The 22282-nt window shown below is 37.3% G+C and overlaps 2 protein-coding genes across 2 annotated transcripts in view; one reads left to right on the top strand and one right to left on the bottom strand.

Moving 5' to 3' along the window:
• Window positions 1-4265, top strand: part of nalcn (sodium leak channel, non-selective) — a 99304-nt gene extending 95039 nt beyond the window's left edge. Inside the window, 3 exon segments of the mRNA XM_016563487.1 lie at window positions 532-681; window positions 781-892; window positions 3429-4265. Of these exon segments, the coding sequence (XP_016418973.1) occupies window positions 532-681; window positions 781-892; window positions 3429-3571 (405 nt within the window). The 3' untranslated portion in view covers window positions 3572-4265.
• Window positions 4266-4451: 186 nt separating this feature from the next.
• The window catches only part of LOC107748618 (phospholipase D1-like), an 18782-nt gene continuing 951 nt past the window's right edge, over window positions 4452-22282 (bottom strand). The window contains exons 3-24 of the mRNA XM_016563499.1: window positions 21941-22006; window positions 21140-21198; window positions 20954-21046; window positions 20304-20456; window positions 19937-20086; window positions 19572-19655; window positions 18965-19046; window positions 18700-18810; window positions 16952-17161; window positions 14107-14359; window positions 13378-13506; window positions 13030-13155; window positions 12060-12178; window positions 9218-9331; window positions 8928-9038; window positions 8281-8366; window positions 8078-8191; window positions 7707-7756; window positions 7418-7552; window positions 5911-6064; window positions 5149-5263; window positions 4452-4866 (exon numbers count right to left, since the gene is read on the bottom strand). Of these exons, the coding sequence (XP_016418985.1) occupies window positions 4642-4866; window positions 5149-5263; window positions 5911-6064; window positions 7418-7552; window positions 7707-7756; window positions 8078-8191; window positions 8281-8366; window positions 8928-9038; window positions 9218-9331; window positions 12060-12178; window positions 13030-13155; window positions 13378-13506; window positions 14107-14359; window positions 16952-17161; window positions 18700-18810; window positions 18965-19046; window positions 19572-19655; window positions 19937-20086; window positions 20304-20456; window positions 20954-21046; window positions 21140-21198; window positions 21941-22006 (2739 nt within the window). The 3' untranslated portion in view covers window positions 4452-4641. The remainder of the gene's footprint in view (window positions 4867-5148; window positions 5264-5910; window positions 6065-7417; window positions 7553-7706; window positions 7757-8077; window positions 8192-8280; window positions 8367-8927; window positions 9039-9217; window positions 9332-12059; window positions 12179-13029; window positions 13156-13377; window positions 13507-14106; window positions 14360-16951; window positions 17162-18699; window positions 18811-18964; window positions 19047-19571; window positions 19656-19936; window positions 20087-20303; window positions 20457-20953; window positions 21047-21139; window positions 21199-21940; window positions 22007-22282) is intronic.

A 22282-nucleotide genomic window follows, 5' to 3' on the forward strand; every position in this document is an offset into this window, starting at 1 on the left:
CTCTCCAAAAACTGAATATATATACCAAGACAGTTTATTCATAATACTCCTAATTGGAAAAATTGCTTTGCATATTTTTGTGGAATAACAGCATTTGTTGAAAAGCTCATTTAAAAGTGTTATTTAAATGTGAGGTTGACAAGCAGCAGATTTTGGTATTTCCTCATTCACATAGATAGGAATTGGTGCCCGAAATAACTGCCTGGAGGCATTGCATATACGGGCACTGAGAGAACTGACTTTCCTTGAAAGGAGCTTTGCTATCTCTTCTCACAAAGAAATCTGTTTTGAGCAGGAAGTCAGAGTTAGGAGCTTTTGGCTTGCGATGTGTAGTCAACGTCAAAGCTATAAACTTACAGAGATCCACTTATAGGATTACTGATATAACGGCTGATATTCAGTTCAAATGCTTTTATTGTCATTGTTCAATAGAATTAGTCCCAAAACAGCATAGTGGCACTGGGATAGAAGCTAATATTAGACATGCAGGATGAACCGAATGAAAACACTGACACCACCTTCCTCCTTCAGAAGCAGCAGCAGTCATGTAGCATCATTCTCAGTCTGAGAGAGAGCCAACAGCAGGACCTCCGACGCCTGCTCAACCCTCCCAGCATTGAGACCACCGTCCCCAGTGAGGACACCAACGCCCATAACCAAGACAATCCCACTCAGCCAGAGGTAACCCTACTAGTGTCTATTCTTCAAAGACTTTGCGTGTCACTGAGGGACATTCTAATGAAATGATTTGAAATGATTTTCCTGGTCTTGACCCAGCAGAACAGCGGCCTGCAGACCTTACTGAGCCCCACCCTGTCAGACCGCAGCGGCTACCGACAGGACTCTGCCGACCGACCCCAGAGGAAGCTGGGACAGTGGCGACTGCCTGCAGGTCAACACCAAACACTTGCACTATTTAACAAGCTTGTTACATTTACAAAATAATTGCTTTTATCCAGAGCGAATTACAAATGAGGTACAGTTAGGTCCATATATATTTGGACACAAGCACAATTTTTGTTACCAAAACATATTACAGTTACAGTTATATAATGAATATGTGCCAAAATAATTGGATAGTTGACACAAAAGCTGTTCTGTGGAAAGGTGTGGGCTATTCCTTCATTATTTCTTCATCTAGTAAGAAGGTAAAAGGTCTGAAGTTGTTTCTTAGATTGGCATTTGCATTTGGAAGCTGTTGCTGCAAACTCACATCACATGGTCAAAGGAGCTTTCCATGCAAGTGAAACAGGCCATCGTTAGGCTTCAAAAACAAAACAAATCCATCAGAGAGATAGCAGGAACATTAGAAGTGACCAAATCAACAAAAAAGAACACACTTGTGAGTTCAGCAACATAAAAAGGCCTGGATGTTGACGGAAGAAAACAGTGGTGGATGATTGCAGGATCCTATCCATGGTAAAGAAAAACCCATTTGCAACATCCAGCCAACTGAAGAACACTCTCCAGGAGGTATGTGTGTCATTGTTGAAGTGTGCAGTCAAGAAAGACTTCACGAGAGCAAATAGAGAGGGTTCACCACAAGGTGTGAACCATTCACAAGCCTCAGGGATAGAAGGTCAGATTAGACTTTGCCAAAAACCAGACCATTTCTGGAAAAAACATTCTTTGGACGGATTAAACCAAGACCAGCCTGTACCAGAATAACAGGAAGAAAAACATGTGGAGAAAGCATGCAACATCATCTGTAAAACATGGTGGAGGCAATGTGATGGTATGGGCATGCATGGCTTCCAGTGGCACTGGGTCACTGGTGTTTATTGATGACGTGACAGAAGACAGAAGCAGCCGGAAGAATTCTGAAGTGTGTCGGGATATACTGTCTGTCCAGATTCAGCCGAATGCAGAAGTTGATTGGACAGTGCTTCACAGTACAGATGGACAATGACCCAAAACATACTGCAAAAGCAACCCAGGGGTTTTTGAAGATAAAAACGTGAAATGTTCTGCAATGGCAAAATCAGTCACCTGATTTCAAATGCATTTCACTTGCTGAAGACAAAACTCAAGGCAGAAAGACCCACAAACAAACAACATCTGAAGACAGCTGCAGTAAAAAGCCTGGCAAAGCATCACAAAAGAGAAAACCCAAGTCTTTGGTGATGTCCATGGGTTCCAGACTTCAGGCAGTCATCACCTGCAAAGGATTCTCAACAAAACTTTCAAAATGAATATTTTATTTTGAATTATAAAATATCAAATATATAAAATCAAAATGAATTATTTATTACAATATTCATTTGTCCAATTACATTTGAGCCCCTGAAAATAGGCGGGCTGTGTATAAAATGGTTGCAATTGCTAAACGATTCACGATATTTTTGTTCAACCCCTTGAATTAAAGCTGAAAGTCTGCACTTCAATATCATCTTGATTGTTTCATTTTAATTCTATTTTGATGGCACCCAGAATTATAAAAATTGTGTCACTGTCCAAATATATATTGACTTAACTGTATACAGCAACGTAAGTCATGCTAAGTGTTGCTAAAGGATGTTAGCATGATAATTATACTGTAGGGGAATGGCTAATAGAAATCATATCCATTCTCTTGAGCTTTTTTTTTTTTTGTAATAGCAATAAAATCTTCAAACACTATAATATAAAATATTTTTTTCAAAATTTTAATATTATCATTATATTTTAAATATAATACATTACACAGCATATGTAATGTGTGTTTATTTTTAATATTATTTTATAATGTTATACTGTACGTACGTTTTATTTTTTTAGGTAATACTTTATTTTGAGTCCACTTTAGACATTCTAACTATAAGTAACTTTGCAAGCACATGACAATTTATTCTGCTAACCCTAAATTTAGCGCTAATCTAACAGACTACTAGTAATCTTATGAGAGTTAGTTGACATTTAGTTGCAAATAATGAGATTTGTTGGCATGTAGATGCATAGTTACTTATACTTGGTAGAATGTCTAAAGTGGACTATCCAAATAAAGTGTAATCTTTTTTCAAATAAATTCAAAATGACAGTGGTGCTATATAATAAACAATTTACCAAGTTTTGTGAATTTGTTTGAAAAAGAACAAAGACAATTTATTCTGCTAACCCTAAATTTAGCGCTAATCTAACAGACTACTAATAATCTTATGAGAGTTAGTTGACATTTAGTTGCAAATAATGAGATTTGTTGGCATGTAGATGCATAGTTACTTATACTTGGTAGAATGTCTAAAGTGGACTATCCAAATAAAGTGTAATCTTTTTTCAAATAAATTCAAAATGACAGTGGTGCTATATAATAAACAATTTACCAAGTTTTGTGAATTTGTTTGAAAAAGAACAAAGACTTGTTTGTTTCTTTTCCCATGTATTTAGTATTCTGCTCATTGTGTAGCTGGCTAACCCGTGACTCACATCGCAGTCTTGTGTTTGTCCCGCAGGGCGCACGAGCGTGAAGTCCATGGTGTGTAAGATGAACCCTGTGAGTGATGAGGCCTCCTCGGGGTCTGAAGTCAAAAAGTGGTGGACTCGCCAGCTGACAGTGGAAAGTGATGAAAGCGGCGATGACCTCATTGATATCTGAAGCAAAACGGCTTGCTAATTTCCCAGCCTTTCCTCTTAAGAAAGGATCATTCAGCTAAATCTTTTGTATTGGCTTCTAATATGGCATAAGAAATGATCCTTTGTATTAGCTTAACGTAGGTGTTTCTACGCTGCTCAAAGCATCACCTGCACCCGTTCAAGCCACCTTTTGCTTATTCAAACTAAGACATTAATGTCGGTTTCAACCATGTTGATGCTCCCTCTACTGTAGTGGAAAATTTTCAGTGAGCATTGTTTCGTCAATGAGAAATATCTTTGATGAAAGAGCAGCTGTAATGTGTCCTCAGGAAGTTTATGTAACGTAATATAAGAGTCTAATAATCTGAAATCTAGATGTAATGGTTAGGGAATTCACATGCTTCATGTGACACACCTAACCAAAGCCATAGCGTTCTCCTTGTTTGTCTTTGTGCCACCATAATTTGTCTTCATTACATGGGTGTTTGTAAGATCCACAGTTATCTTGTGTTGTAAAACTGTGGGTTTGCAGTTTATAAAATGCAAACACTTGTATACATTATGGCAAGACAGTGAATGTAACTGTATTATGTGTCTATGTGACTGTGATTTTTCCAGATGTTTAATTATTATAATAAAGCTACATATGTAAGTTCTAAGATGAATTTAAATAATATATTGAAATAATGTACTTAATATATTTTGTAAAAATGAAAATTGCAGCAATTTATTGCGTGCTTTTAAATTAAAAGTGTCTGTGATACTATCTGAAGTGGTTGTATTGTTATTTTAAGCATTTTTTTTACCTGGATTAATTATCAGGAAGATCTGAAAAGAACTATGCACATATAAAGAAATAATTACTGGAAGAACAAAGTTAATTATTTACAACAGCGGCAGTGTCTATGTATATTAAAGAGAGTTTAGTTATAAACCTACAGGGATAACAGACAAACAGCAGAAGAATGAAGGTTTAGACATGCATCTATAGATAGCTCAGAGATAGTTTTTGCTCTACAGAAGTATGCACACTATAGCATCATTAGATGGCATGCATCAAAAGAGAGGACATTCATTACAGGTTCAAAGAATCTATGTCCACAGCTCGATGGGCATGATTCCCTCTTTAGAGTTGAAGGAAGGGAAAAGGTTCTCTTCAGACAGAAAATATAAGGGAAATTGGACCAGAAAGCCTCGTATCTTCTTCAGTTCGGCGCAGGCCTGTGCAGGGTCCTCGGCAGCCATGCAAGGACGTGACATGTAGTCTCTTAGAATCTTATAGTTCAGGACTGCATCAGTGGGCAAACATCTGAAGACCTGCACAGACAGTCAGTGATGGTGACTATTCCTAACAAACACCAATTTAACATATATAAAAAAAGACCAAAACTGCAGCACATTTATCTAATATTGGATTGCTGAAACATTTCAATGACACAAAGGCAGAATCAGAGCACAAGTAAACATCCGGCTCTATTGACGGAGCCGGTTAATCACATTTCTAAAATCAGTGATAAAAGGAAGCTCTATTCTAAGTGTGAGGAAGGTCAGCGCTGTGCTCTTTCAGAGGCTCTTCCCTTTTGTGAGTGATTTATTTACCTTGTCATATACACTGGCGTTCTTGGCTGCAGTCACCATCCAGATTTCCTTGTAGAATCGGTCACTGATGGGATCACTGATGTCTGTCTTGTCTCCCAGCAAGCCAAGTACAAGTCTAAAAAAGAGATTGCTTTCACACTCAAAATAACACACTTTGTAATGTAATACAGCAAAAAATTATAATAATATATTTAAATAAATAGGTTCAATTATGCTGTATATAAACTAGATCATATTTCACCTCAAAATAAAAAGAAAACAAATATTTTACATAAAGAGAAGAAACTGTATTTCAGGACAAATATTTACAGATATATTTTATGCAGTATATCTACATTATTTTCATAAGAATTAAGCACATTTCCTCAACAAAATTCAAATTTTTCAATATAGCAAAAATTAATGATATATTATTTAAACTGATTTCATAAAAATATTTTGTGTATAAATGTTTTCCCATTAGAGTATTTAGTTTTACATTTGAATTTAGTACCAATTTAGTGTGTAAAATTGCTTAATCATGCAAATAATGCCAGTATATATAATAATAATAACAATATGAAGAAAACAAAGCCTTTTTTTTATGACTTTTTTTTTGTCATTGTGGCATTTACTTTAAGAAAAATGTCAAAATAGAGCCAGACATTTCTTTGTGGGATTCACCCAATGAATAGCAATGATGTATTTCACAGGACTGTAAAATCTCCCACTGCAAAGGGAAATCATGTTGTCATGTTGCTCACGTATAACAGCAAAGCAGACCTGAAGCACTCCTCCCGTAGAGACAGAGCGAACCTGCCAGCCTGATAACTCTCTCCATCCATGACAGAGGGTTGGAATTCTGTGTCTTCAACAACCACAGCCATTTCACTGTCTCTCTTTCCCAGCATGCTCCTGTCATTGATGTTTGCAGAGCCTAAGCAGATCACAGATACCTATCAGACTCTTTCGCTTTCCCCACTATCATGGTTAATGCCTGTGGGGAGTGTTGGGAGCGTGTTCTGGATCTGTATTGGGGTGTGACCTCTACTGAAAGCCTCAAGGACATTTCAGTGAAAAACCCTGAGATTTCTAATTTTTCTTCTTCAAAGCTTATTCATAAGGATAAGAGGATAATTGGAATTGATAAAGACGAACAGGATTTGAGCGACGTAAATGGGATTTTAATAATGCATTTGTGATGACTGAGGAGACAGGCGTGAATTCGCTTTTCATAAACATCTGTTGATGTTTGTTATTTTGCACTTGTCCGCAATTACATGTGTTTTGTATGACTGCAGTGACCCCTAGTGGCGGCTAACAGGTTTACAGCTTAAAGATTTCAAATGATCATCTTGTGTGCACACTGCACAGACCTAACATTAACAACAACAACAAAAATAATAACAATAATAATATGTGTTACAAGCATAATATAATATTAAGATCTAACTTTACATGCAATTACTTACTGTGATGGACTGTCCATCCGTCCAGGCACTACACTACAGGTCAATTTGTGTGTGTGTGTGTGTGTGTGTGTATTCCTGTGATGGCAAAGCTGAATTTTCAGCATCATTACTCCTGTCTTCAGTGTCACATGATCCTTCAGAAATCATTCTAATATGTTGATTTGATGCTCAAGAAACATTTCTTATTATTATCAATGATGAAACAGTTGCTGCTTAATATTTCGAAATTGTGATACGCTACCTTTCAAAAGTTAAGAGTCTGTATTTAAAAAAATAATAATAATTATAAAATAATAATAATTCAATGAATTCAGCAAGGATGCATTAATTGAACACCAAATCAGAATATCAGAATGATTTCTGTAGGATCATGTGACACTAAAGACAAAAGTAATGGTTGCTGAATGGTTGCTTTGCTATCACAGTATGTATGTATATATCAGGATATCTATTAAATGTAACATATTTAAATATTTACTTAAAATAGAATTTGAAATATTATTATAATTTTTATTTTACATTTAAATATAGTCTACATATAGTCTTTTTTCCAAAGATGTCTTAATAGTAACTTCAAGCCGGTAAAAAAATTCATATTTGACAACTACTAAACTGAATAACAAGCAGGACGTCTTCACCTATGGTGCAGTTATGACACTGCTACTTTGGGCCTAACCTGGGAAACTAATTATGACTTTTCCACTCAGCAGTAATGTTTTCAAATGAAATGATAAAGAATAAAATCCCTGAAATGTTCTGGCACAAATGGTGTCATTTCCTGAGAACTTTTCTATATGTGTGTGGGCAGAGTGGCTGACCAATAATGACAGTGCAGTCGTCCACGATCATGAGCTTGCTGTGCACGTAAATGAGTTCAGTGACCAGACGCCCATCCAGGTCAGCATGAGTGCGCAGACCGCAGAATGAGATGTACTTGATCCAGCAATCTGCCACTGCAGACAAATACAAATACATCCAAACATACTTTCTTCATCCTTGTCCCGTTATAATGAATTACAGTCATGCAATCCACATTTGATGGACATGATTTTTGCAAATGTTACGGATATAGTGTAAGTTTATACTTCTACATACTAGTCTACTTACTCACACATTTGAGCCTCTCAATAATGGAGTGCTCCCCTCGGCACATTGTCCTGAAATGGAGAAAGAGGGGTTTCATTTCATCTACTTCCTGTCTTGCACCAATCATATTTCTTAATTCTTCTTCACCTGACCGATCACATCGCTCACTGAACCCCAGTGACCACAGCACCCTCACTGCTCCTCTTAGCCTAGTGTTGAGAGTCCAAGCTGGGGCTGTAATGGTCTCTCTGTAGCCAGTGAGGAGCAGGGTCTGTTGTTTCCACATTACACACGTGTAATTTACTGCAAGCCGCCATTCAGGCTGCATTTTTACCCTTAATTGTGGCAATTTGGTGATTACTGAAGACGCATGCTTGCAGGGTTATTATTACCTATAATTAAAGTGCATGATTGCTTTGATGGCTTGGCCCCCCCCTGACGAGATGTCACCTTCAAAGCCGGGCAGCAGGGGCATCACCACATAGACCCGAAACTTTTTTTTCTCTCTGTGGCCAAAATGAAATGTAGTTAGGTGTGCCCAATGATGTTTTTGTGTTCATGTTTGTATATGAGTGTATCTACTGTCACGATGCACCTGTATGCCCGCAGGATCCTCTCCGTCAGTGCATCTCCAATGCTGTTGTGGATGGATTTGTCAGCACAACTGATGAAGAACTGGTTCTGAGAGACAAAGAGACAAAAGGGAGAAAGGAGAGAGAATGACTGAAAGAGAGATGCAGTGAAAGGAAGACAGAAATATGGCACAGGAACTGCATCTGAAGCAAAACCTCATCAGTAGTTTTATCGGTTGCCTTTGATTTTAGTTTTCACATATAGATTTAACACATAATGTGCATGATATTGTACATATTTACACACTACTACCAATCAAAAGTTTGGGGTCGGCAAGATTTATTTGATTTTTTAATGTTTTTGAAAGAGGTTCCTTATGCTCACCACGACTGCATTTGTATGATCAAAATTGAAACATTATTACAATTTTACAGTGCCATAAAACTGTTTTCTATTTTAACATATTTTACTTCAGGACTCTTCAATGAATAGATAGTTAGAATAAAACAGCACTTCTGAAATATTAATTTGAATCAAAGTTCATAAAATTTATGTACGGTTACTGTGCCCCTAAAAACAAATAAAAACATTTTACTCTGCACTGAAGACCAGACATAGGCCCTATCCCAGACTGTGCAGTTGATGTACAGTTGTGGTCATATATTTTACCTCTATGTAGATGAAATGTTTGCTGTTCTGGATGGCTGATACGTAGGCTAAATGAATCGACTCCTCGTGGACCTTTGTCCCAATAGACCACTGGCACACAGACCTCAAAAGCTTGGGGAAAAAGGATAGAATCACAATGGATGGTTTCAGTTATCACACAACACATATTTCTAAATACATATTAGTGCAAACTTGGATTCTCAAAAATGATTCTAGAAAAGATATGGATAATTTCGGCAATATTGCCAGTTCAAAGCAGGAACCCATGTGGTTTGGTGGTGATATCTCACCTGAACATTAGCCTGTGTTGATTTGCCGCTGTACTCAGCTGGCACCATGGGTGCGGATAGAGACTTGGGCATGAGGCAGGGGTAGCACATCGCCCCCGACCGCTTCTTCACCAGCTAACAAAGAAAAGGAGAGTTGATTGGGATCAGACAGAACGCCCGATGTTGACTCCAAAATCACACCCCTAAAGAGCGCTAATTACTGTGCCACAGCCAGATAGCCTGTTGGGCTGACCATCAACCCCTGCCTGCTACCTCCACTCCCCAGAGATAGAGCATTTGTTTGAGGCTGAATAAAAGTCTCTGTTCTTCTGTTTAGTCTTAGACAGTGCTGCTGATTACAGTAAATTGATGGCCGTGTGTGCGAAGGTTTTCCGAAAGTAGGTTTTTAATGGCTATTGTCCTAACTAGACTATACTCAGACTGTTTTCAACTGGGCCGGGAACATGGTTCAAAGGTCGTTTGAACATGAGACGAGCTTTGTTTCCTGGGAAACAAAGGAAACGATGTTGCCACCCTCTACCAATTATCTACTTTTTTTTTTTCTTTCTTTTTAGCATTTTCAATGCTTTCCACGATATTTGGTCACATTAGTTTTGTTCTTGATTCATCTTGACTTTCTGTTCTGTTCTGTATAAAACAGTGTCACTACAACAAAAAATGTTTTGTTCACTTAAGTTGGAGTTTCTTTGGAAGTTTTATTTTACTTGACGTTTTCACCCCTCTTGAAGGAAGTGCTCGTGGTGCAAATTAGCGAGCTGTACGCCATGTCAGCTTACACTGTGGGTAAGCGGTAATCTGGGCTGTGTGGTTATAAACAGATGGTTCTCAGGCAATTAACAACTGGCATAATGTGTTGATTAAAATCCATTGAGCCCTGATGAGGGAGAACTAACATTAACTCTGCTCACAGGCTGTTGGCAGCTGCCCAAGCGATACTCATAACTCCAGTGACCTTGATAGTGAATCACATGTCTGAATCACCACAGTTCTAAAAAAAGGCTAGACTTAAACTAATTCTGTTTTTTTCTTCATATTACAGGTACGTAAGTTAAGTTAAAACACTGATCATATGGTTAGAGAGTGGAGAATAGATGCTAATTCTTGCTCTGTGATAGTAGTAATCAGCAAGTTAGTTTAGCACGTGTAAAAATGCATTATTTGTAAATAACAAGAAAATAAAAGTCAGCTGTTATTTGTAATAAAAGTTTAGATAATAAGACTGCAGGATGGTGTATTTTCAATGTGAATTCAAATGTTTATTTATGACCTTAATTCTGATTAGAAAGTTGAATATAGATAGATAGAATATAGATAGATAGATAGAAAGCTGAATTAAAGTAAAAAATGATTTCTGTTTAAAATAAATGCTGTTCTTTTAAACAATTCATTAAAGAATCTTTAAAAAATGTAACAGTTTCCACAAAAATAATAAATATTTCTTGAGCACCAAATCAGAATATTAGAATTATTTCTAAAGAATAATGTGACATTAAAGACTGGAGTAATGGTTGCTGAAAATTCAGCTTAGTCATTAAATGACATTTTTAAATATGTTAAAATAGAAAACCGTTATTTTAAATAACAATAACATTTTACAATATTTAGTGCATTTTTGATAAGCCGCCTTGCATAATAAATGCATAAGAGATGCATAAAAAAATGCATTAAAAATCCTATGCCAAACTTTTGAACGGTACTGCGTATACACTACCTATACATCGCGTATACACTAGTCGTCTAATATATCTCATAATTCCTTCCACACAAATCACTGACAGGATTGTTCCCACTTTACATTACTTTCTTTGTTGTGAATGTGATGAGTGGCGTTCCCTAATCAACAGCAAAAGATATAAATGAGACTAGTCTGTCTCTGAGCCGTAAATTCTCATTTCAACTAAACACCTCATCAGAGGCATTCAACTGGCTTTTGTTTGTCCTTCTCTGCCGCACACACACCTGGCTTCCTCTCCTTTAATTATTCACCAGCAGAGTGTCTGATCGGCAGCCAAGCCTGAAATATGACTGGCATAATCCAAAGGAAATCATACAGGCCTCAAACCAATTCAATTACTGAACAATCAAAGTAAAAAGGCCTCTAATTGCTCTAAAAGGGGGCTGAGAGTGCGTGCGGCCATTGAATGCTGACGGCATTCAGGACAGGACACAATGAGCAACTGCAGGGGGTGCTAAGCTCAAGCTAATAAAGATGGCTTTTCAAAAAGACTTGAGAGAGGGTGGAAACCTCGGCTTCATGCATGCTCTCTGATTTTTTGTTCTTACAATTAGACTTCTGAATGGAGGTGGTATTTGTGCACCTTCTAGCAATTAAAAAAAAAACTATTTTTTCTGGACATTCATGAAGATATGCTTTACAGTCATACTGCATAACAAACAATCCAATATATAATCAATTCACTCCATTATAAGACTTTCAAATGTAAAACTTCCCCAGATTAAATTTATGTTGCTCATAGGTTACTCATAGGTTGCTCTTCTGATGTTTTAATTTAACTCAAATGTTCCTTTTAAAATTGTTTAAATAAGACACAAATTTGTTATTTAGGTACTGTAAGAATAGAGCTATAAAATTAATGTAGATTCACAGCTCAGATCATTTTATCTTGAAATAACCTGATGCTAAATATTTGAGTTAATCTTAAAATCTCTGATTTTTGATATCTTGAAAATTCTGAGAACAGTTTGGGACATTTATTTATTTAATGCTTCTTTTTTTCTGAAATGTTGAGTCTTTTAAATCTAGGTAGCAGAAGATCTCCATTTAATCTTACTGTTTAAAGGAGAAACACTGAGATCACTGAGAATGTTTCTAATTTCCTACCTTTGTAAAGTTCCACCTCTGAATGAAATGCCGTGCAATATCTCTTGCAGCCTTCCCATGAACCAGCACCCCAATATCATGCCAGGGCATCCGTGGTGTCTTATACCTGTCAATGAAATCTTAACCAGAGAAAAATAAACAACTATAATTCATAAAAACATGAGCGAAACCATTATACAGAGATGACAGACAGGCCCTTTGAAGCCATCACAGTGTGGTCTTTCTCTTTCACCGTCTTTGTCAATGCACAACCATCATAGGAGTATTTCCCTACATTCATCTATCAGACTCCTCCATTCTCCTGCTGTGTCCTACCCAGTTGGCACTATGTGCAAAACCAGGACTTCACGTTCACAAAGCAGAGATGCAAAAATGAAGTTATCTCCCTCAGGCAAGAGAATAGAGCTGGGAAAATAACAATAGAGATTGTTGGAAACAACTTATGTCTTCTTTCCCTCACTCCTGTGTTGGAGAGATTGCTTCATTTGATGAATTTAAAGGGGGTGACGTAAACGAGGGTGGAACTCCTTATATGGGCATTTCTCCCAGAAGAGCGCATCGACCAGAGTGAGAGCGAGATCGCGCCCAGCAACGCGCTTCATTCTGGCGGCAGCGCTGCACGGAACTTGCTCGGGAAGAATGTCTCCAATCCAAAGAAGTGTGTTTTTGGTTGTAAGGGAAAGATAACTTTGTTTATAAATATGATAAAACTAAAGACTTTTTGGAGATATGAAGGATGCAGTACTACTCTATAGGTACTCAAGATTAACATGAGATTGGGTGAAACTGTGTGTGTTATGCCCCCTTTAACTTAAGAATTTGCGTAGTTGTAATTTTTGTTTGTCTTGTTTTTGTCTTAAAGCCTAAAGCACTACCGTTTCAAAAAAACATTTTAAAAAGAAGATATTTTGGCTGTGGCTGTGATATTGCAGATATGCTTCATCTGGGGTTTAATTGAACTGTTCCGTACCATCAAAAGGCTTGTTGAGTTTGACCCAGTCTTTAAGGATGAAATTGCAGTAGTCTTTGCCATGCCAGAAACGAGTCTCTCCACAAAGTTCAGTACTGCCTATGTAACTTCTTAGCGAACTAGTCTCTAGAACAGATCAACAGAAAATAAATAAATAAATGAAATGCCTTACACAGAGAAACTGTTATGATATAACAATTCATATATATATCAACTTATAAAGACTGATTAGTTCAATGTCAGCGTCGGTGAATAAGGTTTAGTTGTGTGTGTACACATTTATAGACACTGGATTTAAGTATCAATATATGCATGTCACACAGATGTGTTTGGTATGTGAGTACTAACCGTAAGGCAGGGGGAGAGAGTGATGCTGGCCGAGAGAGTACGAATCGCTGGAAAGCAGAGAAAGGCTCTTGGTGTAACATTCCCGAGTGAGAGGTGTCCTGGAATTAAGACTATACCTACTGTAATGTTCTACACACAGAACACACACAAACACAGCTTCTGTTATGTAACAGCAATGCATTTGTTATATCCATGTCAAACTTTTATTACTGGACACTTAATGGTCACACTTTATTTTAAGGTCAAATTATCGCTATTAACAAACCATTAACTACGACTTTTGCCTCAATAAACTCCTAATTTGCTGCTTATTAATAGTAAGGTTGTTAAGTTTAGGTATTGGGTAGGATTAGGGATGTAGAATATGGTCATGCAGAATATGTGCTTTATAAGTACTAATAAACAGCCAATATATGAATAATAGGCATGCTAATAAGCAACTAGTTAATAGTGAGAATTGGTCCCTACTCCCTATACTAAAGTGTTACCAATGGTATTTGCGCACTCAAAGGTAATGAATGTAATTTTTGCACCACTATCTGCACCAAATCGAAAAGTTTCTCAAGATAAGTTTTAAAAATTTCAAAATGCTAGCTAGCTAGCAAAATAAAATAAAAATTAATCAAGAATATGTATGTTTCAAACAGTAAAAGGGAAGTATATAAAATAGAATCATATCTCTATAACCTGGAGTCTGATGTCACATTTATTTTGTTGAATTCCTCTTACTGGACTCTGTTTCATCAGAGCTGTGGTGACTTTTCTCTGAGGGGGTTCTTAGCAGTCTTCCTGTGGGCAGGTTAAGGTTGTTTTCTCCCTGTTCCTCCACTAAGGGCAAAATTAAGCTCGCACAGATCTCCCCTGGATCCTCCACTGAGCCTAAATCTCCTGCTTTCCATGCTCCTCCTTCTTCAGTCTGAATTTCTTCTACCACCACGTTAAACTTCATGTCCTCACCCTCCTCCACCGTGGCAACTGACTGCTACAGGACAAAAATGAACACATATATGCAACACTTTTATTATTTAATAAGCTTTAAAGCTAATAGCTGCATACCAATAATTATAGTATGCACTAAAAGTGTGTACTTTGCTGATTATCAAAAAATCATACTAAGTTCATATATTTAATAACTGCTTTAGAAAATAAATGCATTAAAACATTTTAAAGCTTAAAGAGATAGTTCACTCAGAAATAAAAATTCTATCATTATTTATTCACCCTCATTTTGTTCCAAACCTGTGTGTCTTTATTTCTTCTGTGGAACATGAAGATATTTTGAAAAATGCCTCAGTGTTTTTGTCCATATAATGGAAGTCATTGGCCACCAAAACTGCTTTGTTGCCATCATTCTTCAAAATATCTTCTTTTGTAAATGATGACTGAACATTCCATTTTTGGGTGAACTATCCCTTATCCCTGTTTTACTTTCATTAATAGTTTCTATCTATCTATCTATCTATCTATCTATCTATCTATCTATCTATCTATCACATTTTATTAATTATCCATTCCTATATATCATATATTTCTAGTTTTTCCATTATTGCGGCAACACTGATTCTCCACCACAAATATTACTCTCTGGGCACCTTTGGTATACTATTTTAAAAACACTCACATATATTGTATGCAACATGGGATGTCTGTCTGCCTTGATTCTGTCTACACTGTCTAGTATTTTATTTTATATTTTTTTAAATGGAGTCTTTATTCTGAACTCTCACTGGTGCACAATCCAGGGCCAAACAACCAAGACAACCTTTCCCACACACACACTCTGAACCATTTAACAACGCAAACTTCCATGTTAACTCTATGGCTAAAGCGCCAGGCTAGCTGTCAGCATGCAGTATGCAGGGAGAACGGTAATGGCCACCCGTGCAGCATCAGCCCAGGGAAGCTATGACTTAAACGATAGTGTAAGTCACTCCAGTCTGAATGAGGGTAAAATGCCCTCTGATGTGTGCGAGTTAATGGCTCATGGGGGATCATAGTGCCCTCGACTTGACAAATGGCAAATGTCAGAGCACTATTCTCCTGGTGGGCATAATTTTATTAAGTGCAAATATCACTGTGCTCCTTAGGAGACGTTTTGAAAGGTTAGACCAACAGCTGTAACAGTTTCATGTATATTAGCAAAGATTTTACAGTTGAGGAGCCCCGCATTGATAGATACAGTCACTCAAGCATGCTAAGAGAAGCCCCTTAGTAAATGCAATAAGTGCCTTCATCTGGGTTCAAATCATGTTTATTTAAAAGCTCAGACCCATATTTAATGACACAATGGCAGGCAGGTAGGCAGCAGGCCGGGAGAGGTGGCATACAGACGAAATCAAGCTCCCATTTAGTGGCCCCAGTCATTTGTTGACTCACTCATCCATGCAGGCCCTTTATATTTAATGCAGCTCTCAGGGGGGAAGGAAAGGCCCAGCGAGAAGGACTGGAATTATCAACCACAGGCCCTTCAAGGGTGCCCCAGATGCTCCGTAATTGCAATTTTACGTTTGCTCGTTGGAAAAAGAAAAGAATAAGAAGGCAGAGGCCCTGAATTACCCGCCACAAAATCAATCCCAGTAAGCATACAACAAAAATGCAGTCTGGACCAGTCCTTTATGAGCACCATTGTTAGAACGGCTACAAAATATAAATCACTACAATTTTAATTTAGGTTAGCTTTCAAGTATGAATCACAGATCAATACAATTACTTCATAACATAACACACAAATAAATATGCAGTGGTCCTACAGATGAATTTACATTACATTTTAATGAGTAGCTTTAAACAGAAGATGTCATTTTCAATACTGATTGGTGCACCGGCACACATGTTCAGAGGAGGTTTTAGCAGGCATCTGTCAGGTGTGTTTCGACTTCCCCCATTGAGGTCTTTGACAAATATTAGAAAAACCCAGCTGGCAATATGTATGGCATGTTGAAAAACATTGAGGGGCCACTGTGAGCTATCACTCTCAATGGGTCACATTTACAAGAAGTTTATTCCTGTCCAATTCACTTACGCCTCTGTGCCTCTGAGAAGAAGTGATACCATCTATTTCTGATTTGCCCTCTCTCTGTATATAAATCCCTAAAAAATAACAAGGATTTTCTTTTTCTAATTTTATTGTTATTCCTAATAGAATCCAACAAATTAATCTTGCGAAGCACAACGGTTTTCAACACTGATAATATTAAGAAATGTTTAGTGTGCACCAAATCAGCATATTAGAAGGATCATGTGATGGAGTAATAGCAGCTGAAAATCAGTTTTGCCATCACAGGAATAAATAAGAGTTAAAAAAATACATTATAAATGTATTAAATTTATTATTAATATAGAAAAGTTATTTTAAATTGTAATAATATTTGATAATATAACTATTTGTACTGTATTTTAATCAAATAAATGCAGCCTTGGTGAACATAAGAGACTTAAAAAACGTATAAATAAATAAATAAAAAACACAAACTTCTGATCCATAGTGATGGAGCAGAATGGGTTATGAGATTAATAATTGTATGTAGTATAGTAATGGTGATGCTTGCCTATAGAGTAATAGTGGTGGTCTTACATGAGTGAGGCTGGGGGATAGAGCAGGACTGTGCTGAGGGCTTCTTCTCACACTTCCCACATCAGTCAGTCGGTGTTGGGAATCGTCCCATCTTCCATAGGCCAGGTCAATCCCTCCCAGGAAAGCGAGTGACTGGTCAATCACTACCAACTTCTCATGGTGAGCCCAGAGCAATGCTGTGGAGGGCATGTGATCAGGGTGTCGGATGACCTGTCAGTCAATAGAGATGGGCAGCTCGTCAGTTTCCTTTTCTCAACTGCACAAGACATTGGGCAATTATTTACTTAAGAACAATGAAGACTGAGGTTCTGTTCAGAATATCACAATTTTACAGTTGTCACACTGTTTCTTGTATGTTTGTTGTGCACAATATACTATTTATACACTACAGTTCCCACAAGAAATTAATACTTTTATTTAGCAAGGATGCTTTAAATTAATCAAAAGTGACAGTAAAGACATTTACAATGTTACAAAAGATTTCTATTTCAAATAAATGCTGCTCCTTTAAACTTTATGTTCATTAAAGATTCATGAAAACAAATGCATCGGGGTTTCCACATATTTCGCAGCACAACCGTTTTCAATGTTGATAATAATAATAAATGTTTCTTGAGCACCAATTAAGCATATATTAGACTGATTTCTGAAGGATCATGTGACACTGAAGACTGAAGTAACGGCTGCTGAAAATCCAGCTTTGCCATCACAGGAAGAAATTACATCTTAAAATATATTAAAATAGAAAACAGTACTTTTAATTTGTAACAATATTTCACAATATTATGGTTTTAACTGTTTGATCAAATAAATTCAGACTTGGTGAGCAAAAGAGATTTCTTTCAAATACATTTTAAAAATCATTCCGACCCCAAACTTTCGAACGGTACATGAAATACCCACATAAAGTATTACATGTGCCAAAATATGCAATATACAACCAGAACATATGAATATAAGGATAACCTGAAAGATTTTACAAGACCCAATTTGACAAACTCTTTTGCCAATTGACCAAATATCCCAAATATCAGTTAAAGAAATACAGTGGGCCATTGGCAAAAAATAACACCACAATGTAGATGGTGTCAACCTTTGTGTGAAACAGCTGCGTCTCCACCAGCTATGGCGAAGCCTCCGGAGGACGCCGCCCCTGGCAGGTGTTTCTACACCAGAAGGGCCCAGGAATACCTCCACCCAGCTGCTTTGCCGCACACATCCTTGGGGTGTGGATCCCAAGACACTTCCCAGTGTCACTCCTCTGCCTAGACTCAACCAGCGCTCCAATAAGATAATGTGACAGCACGTCAATCACACACCGGCCTGGGGTGCTACGGTGATGAATACTGCAACGCTATGGTGCCACAGAAGCTCTGTGGCACCAGGGGAGAAAGCAGACTCGCAGCCTCAGGCTCTTATGGAGAAGATCGGCAAGGAAGAACCTGACCATCTCCAGACACGATCCGTAGGGTTCCCAACACAGCGATCCCCCTCATTCTACTACAGAGAATTTTGGCAGTGTCCAAACATGATCTAAGTAACATGCTATTCTTGTGTCCGGAGGTAGTGGGCACGCTGGGTACTCTCGTGCTTTCTATGATTTGTTTTGATTGAACCTTAGTTCTTGGAGAGATATGAGTAGACGTAAGAATGAAAAGCTGATTTGGAGAGGCAGGTCCCCTCTGTAATACTGACATTTCTGGACAAGATTCTGCTTTTGACAATGTTTGACATACTGATCGACTCACCCTGATGTTAGGATGAAGTCCCATCAGGGTCTTCTTCGTGTACTCGCTGTTGAGACCCATCACTACCTCGACTTCTTTGAAGAGCAGGACAAATATCTTCACTCCTTGTTGCTGAGTTGACAAAAGACAAAATATTGTTAAACAACTTTTGGACTGGGAACACCAAAAAGAACTGGGTGAACTGTGAGGTGCAACATAATATATGGATGTGAGATGTAAAATTAAACTGGCTGAAGTCCAGATTTGAGCAGGTGTTCAGACTCACTGCTTTCCGCTTGAGGACATGGTCTAATCTCCACATGTTCCCGTCTACTACTGGTCGTTTGAGGAAGATTTCTGGGCTTAACCTGAGGGCCATATCAAACCCAATCAATGCTCTGACAACTTTCATTCTTTATTTCTGTTATATTAAAGGGATAGTTTACCCAAAAATGGATTTATGTCACAATTCATTCAGCCTCATGTTGTTCCAAACATGTATGGCTCTCTTTATTCTACCAAAAACAAAAGGTGAATTTTTAAAGAACATCCTGGGCAATCTTTTCAAAATTCTCCTCCACAGAAAGAAAGTCACACAGTTTAGAACAACAGGGTGAGTAAATAATGACAGAAATGTCAGTTGTTAATTAACTATTCCTTTAAAATATATACTTGTTTGGTTCAGTGGGTATTGTTAAAATGATTAGCCAATGAGACCACAGTACTACAAAACCATTTATATATTCTTCTCCTTTTGTAAAACATCTCAAATCACATTGCCATGACAAAAAATAGCAATGGAAAATGGTGCATTAAAAGGTGCGACATAAGCTCTCACAGAATTGTAAAAGCTAGGCACATGGGGAGTAATTGAAACTGATTTTAATCTGTACCACCAGGCTGTGATGAAGATTTCCTCCTTTGCTTCTTCCAGGGCATCAGCTATGGCATCAAAGTATCCAGCTGCGTTGACAAACCTTCAAAAGTAGCACAGGGCGCTTCATTTAAGAACTGTGTCAGGGAACTTCACAGAGATTTAAGAGAAAATGTTCTGGTAAGTGTTGCTCACATGTTGACATAAAAAGAACAAAGAATGAGGGACTAGCTGAATTTCTGAGATTACTGTAATACTTTAAATTAAATAAAAAAATATTGTCCAATTTAAATATATTTAGAAATAATGAATTACGTCTTCTATTGTTTTCATTGGAGTATCATAATATATTTAAATAATTCATGTGGCAGCATAATTTCTCACCATTTTGATGTAGTGTTTTCTCTAACAGGTGTGAAAGACCCATGGCGGTTTTCCCTCAGAAAGTCCTGTCCAAATATTTGAGAAAACTCATCTATGGAGTGCCCCCACCAATGAGCCTGCCTATATGTGGAGCACTTGATAGTAAGTGCCCTGTCCAAAACAAAAATGCTAATTTAATACGTGTTTTAGTCATTGCAAAAATAAATAAATAAATAAATAAAATGCTTTTAGAGAATACTGAGAATACACACACACACACACACACACACACACACATATATGTATATATATATATATATATATTAATATATTTATATAAAGCTTTTGAAAGCATGCTCATATATAAAACACATTATTCTCAACCTGCCTGCAAAGATTCTCAATTGTGACTCCATGCCTGACTCTGGTCTCTCGGGTCCCTATTTTGATGTGAAATCCCTTATCGTATAGAATCACGGTGCCTACTTGGCCATCCTCTGGCCTCATGTAGAGAACAAAGGAGTCCTTTACCACCAGCCATCTGAAACATGAAGCAGTCACCACATGAGAGCTGAAACAAGGGGGAGAGTCATTTTATCAGCTGTGGGAAAACATCATAATAACCTAAATAAGTAAACAACCGCAACAGAAGACATGCCACGACCCAAAAGCTCAGCAAGGCCGCAATCCAAGGAGCAAAATTCAATTGGGGCTAAATCTTTCAGTGTTTGCTTTTAAGAGCCATGTGAATTATGTAAGTGTAATGTTACTGTAGCTGCTTGTCAAAGAAAAACAATAACACTCCTGTCGGCACAGATGAAGATAGTTCAACATCAGCATCTGTTATTCACCAATATTAATTTCAGGGCTTGGTGTTCTTACTTGTGAAACCATGAGACAAAGGTCACGCACTACTGATTGAAGTGTTTTTCTCAGAAAGATATTATGTCCTCACATTGTGAAAGGTGAAAAATAAAAATGACGGTTTTCATTACAGTATCATGATTTCCTGAGTGTAACATGTAAAACAGCTCTCACCTTTTGGACCACCGGTAACAGACGCTGTTGGATCCGCACCAGTAACATACAGGGAATGTGTTTCCTCCTGATTTCTTTAAGATCAGACCTTCACTTTTATCAAGGCAAATGAACATATAAATTAACAAATACAGATCAGGCCAAGGATCTTTTTATTGTATTTCATGGTATTATGTACATGCTTACATTCCTTTTGGTCCGAGATCCTGAATAAATGAGATTTGACTCACTTCCAGAAATTCAAGCTGAAATAAAATTCAATTAGCATCAATAAGCCTCAATCCAGCTTTATGGCAAATGTATATGAGCCATACACCAGTTGCTTTCAAAATATCATTATATAAGTTCTTTGCATGGTTCTTTGAAACATTTTAGTTATGATGACTAAAATTAAGTACAAATTGGAATCTGCTTTGTACAGTCCTGTTCTACCTTAATAATTAGCCAGGGAAGTGTGAGGTGAAAACTGAGGCAGGGGGCGAATGTTTCCGGGTACAGGTTCTCTTTAATTAGCCCTGCAAACGAATGCTAATTATGTGACTGTCAGAGAATTAGCCTATGAAGCACTAAGCTAAGTGTGGAATCACCTCTCAGAGGCTTTCTCTACAAAAGAGCCTATTTTAATGAGTGGGGACACAGCAGGTAGAGTTCCTTCCAGAACTTTCATTCTGCCATCATGTGACACAGTGGTAACAGAACTTATTTTTTTTTTATCATTGTCTATTGCTAGACAATAATACTGCACAGATAGATGATATTAGTAAAATGTTTGAGTAAAAATTGGTTATACAGTCATTATATTCTCATTATACACTAACAGAAAGTACCATAGTATTATGCTATTTTGGGCATGGTAACATGATAATAATACTATTCTTTAATGCTCTTTGATCATTCAGTAATGCCATTGTATTACCATCACATGGTACTGCAACAGTACTTTTTGTAAGGGCACGGACAAGGAAAAATGTTTGAGCTGTGACTTACTGTTGCAGGATGTGTCCTGTATAAAGGCCTTTTCAATATATTCCTCAGAAAGTCCTCAAGTTGCAGCTGTTTGAACAAAATGAAGATTGAAAAACTGAAATAAACATGTTTAAATATAATTACAGCAATTATAGCATAAATTAGTTATATATACAGTGCCGTGAAAAGGTTTTTGCCCCCTTCCTGTTTTTTAAATTTTTTGCATATTTGTCACACTTAAAAGATTCAGATCATCAAACCAATTTTAATATTACGCAAAGATAATGCAAGTAAATACAAAATGCAGTTTTTAAATGATAATTTCATTTATTAAGGGAAAAAAGCTGTCCAAACCTGCCTGGC

This window comes from Sinocyclocheilus rhinocerous, unplaced genomic scaffold (assembly GCF_001515625.1).
Source record: "Sinocyclocheilus rhinocerous isolate Xijiao unplaced genomic scaffold, SAMN03320098_v1.1 scaffold410, whole genome shotgun sequence".
Lineage (NCBI taxonomy): Eukaryota > Metazoa > Chordata > Actinopteri > Cypriniformes > Cyprinidae > Sinocyclocheilus > Sinocyclocheilus rhinocerous.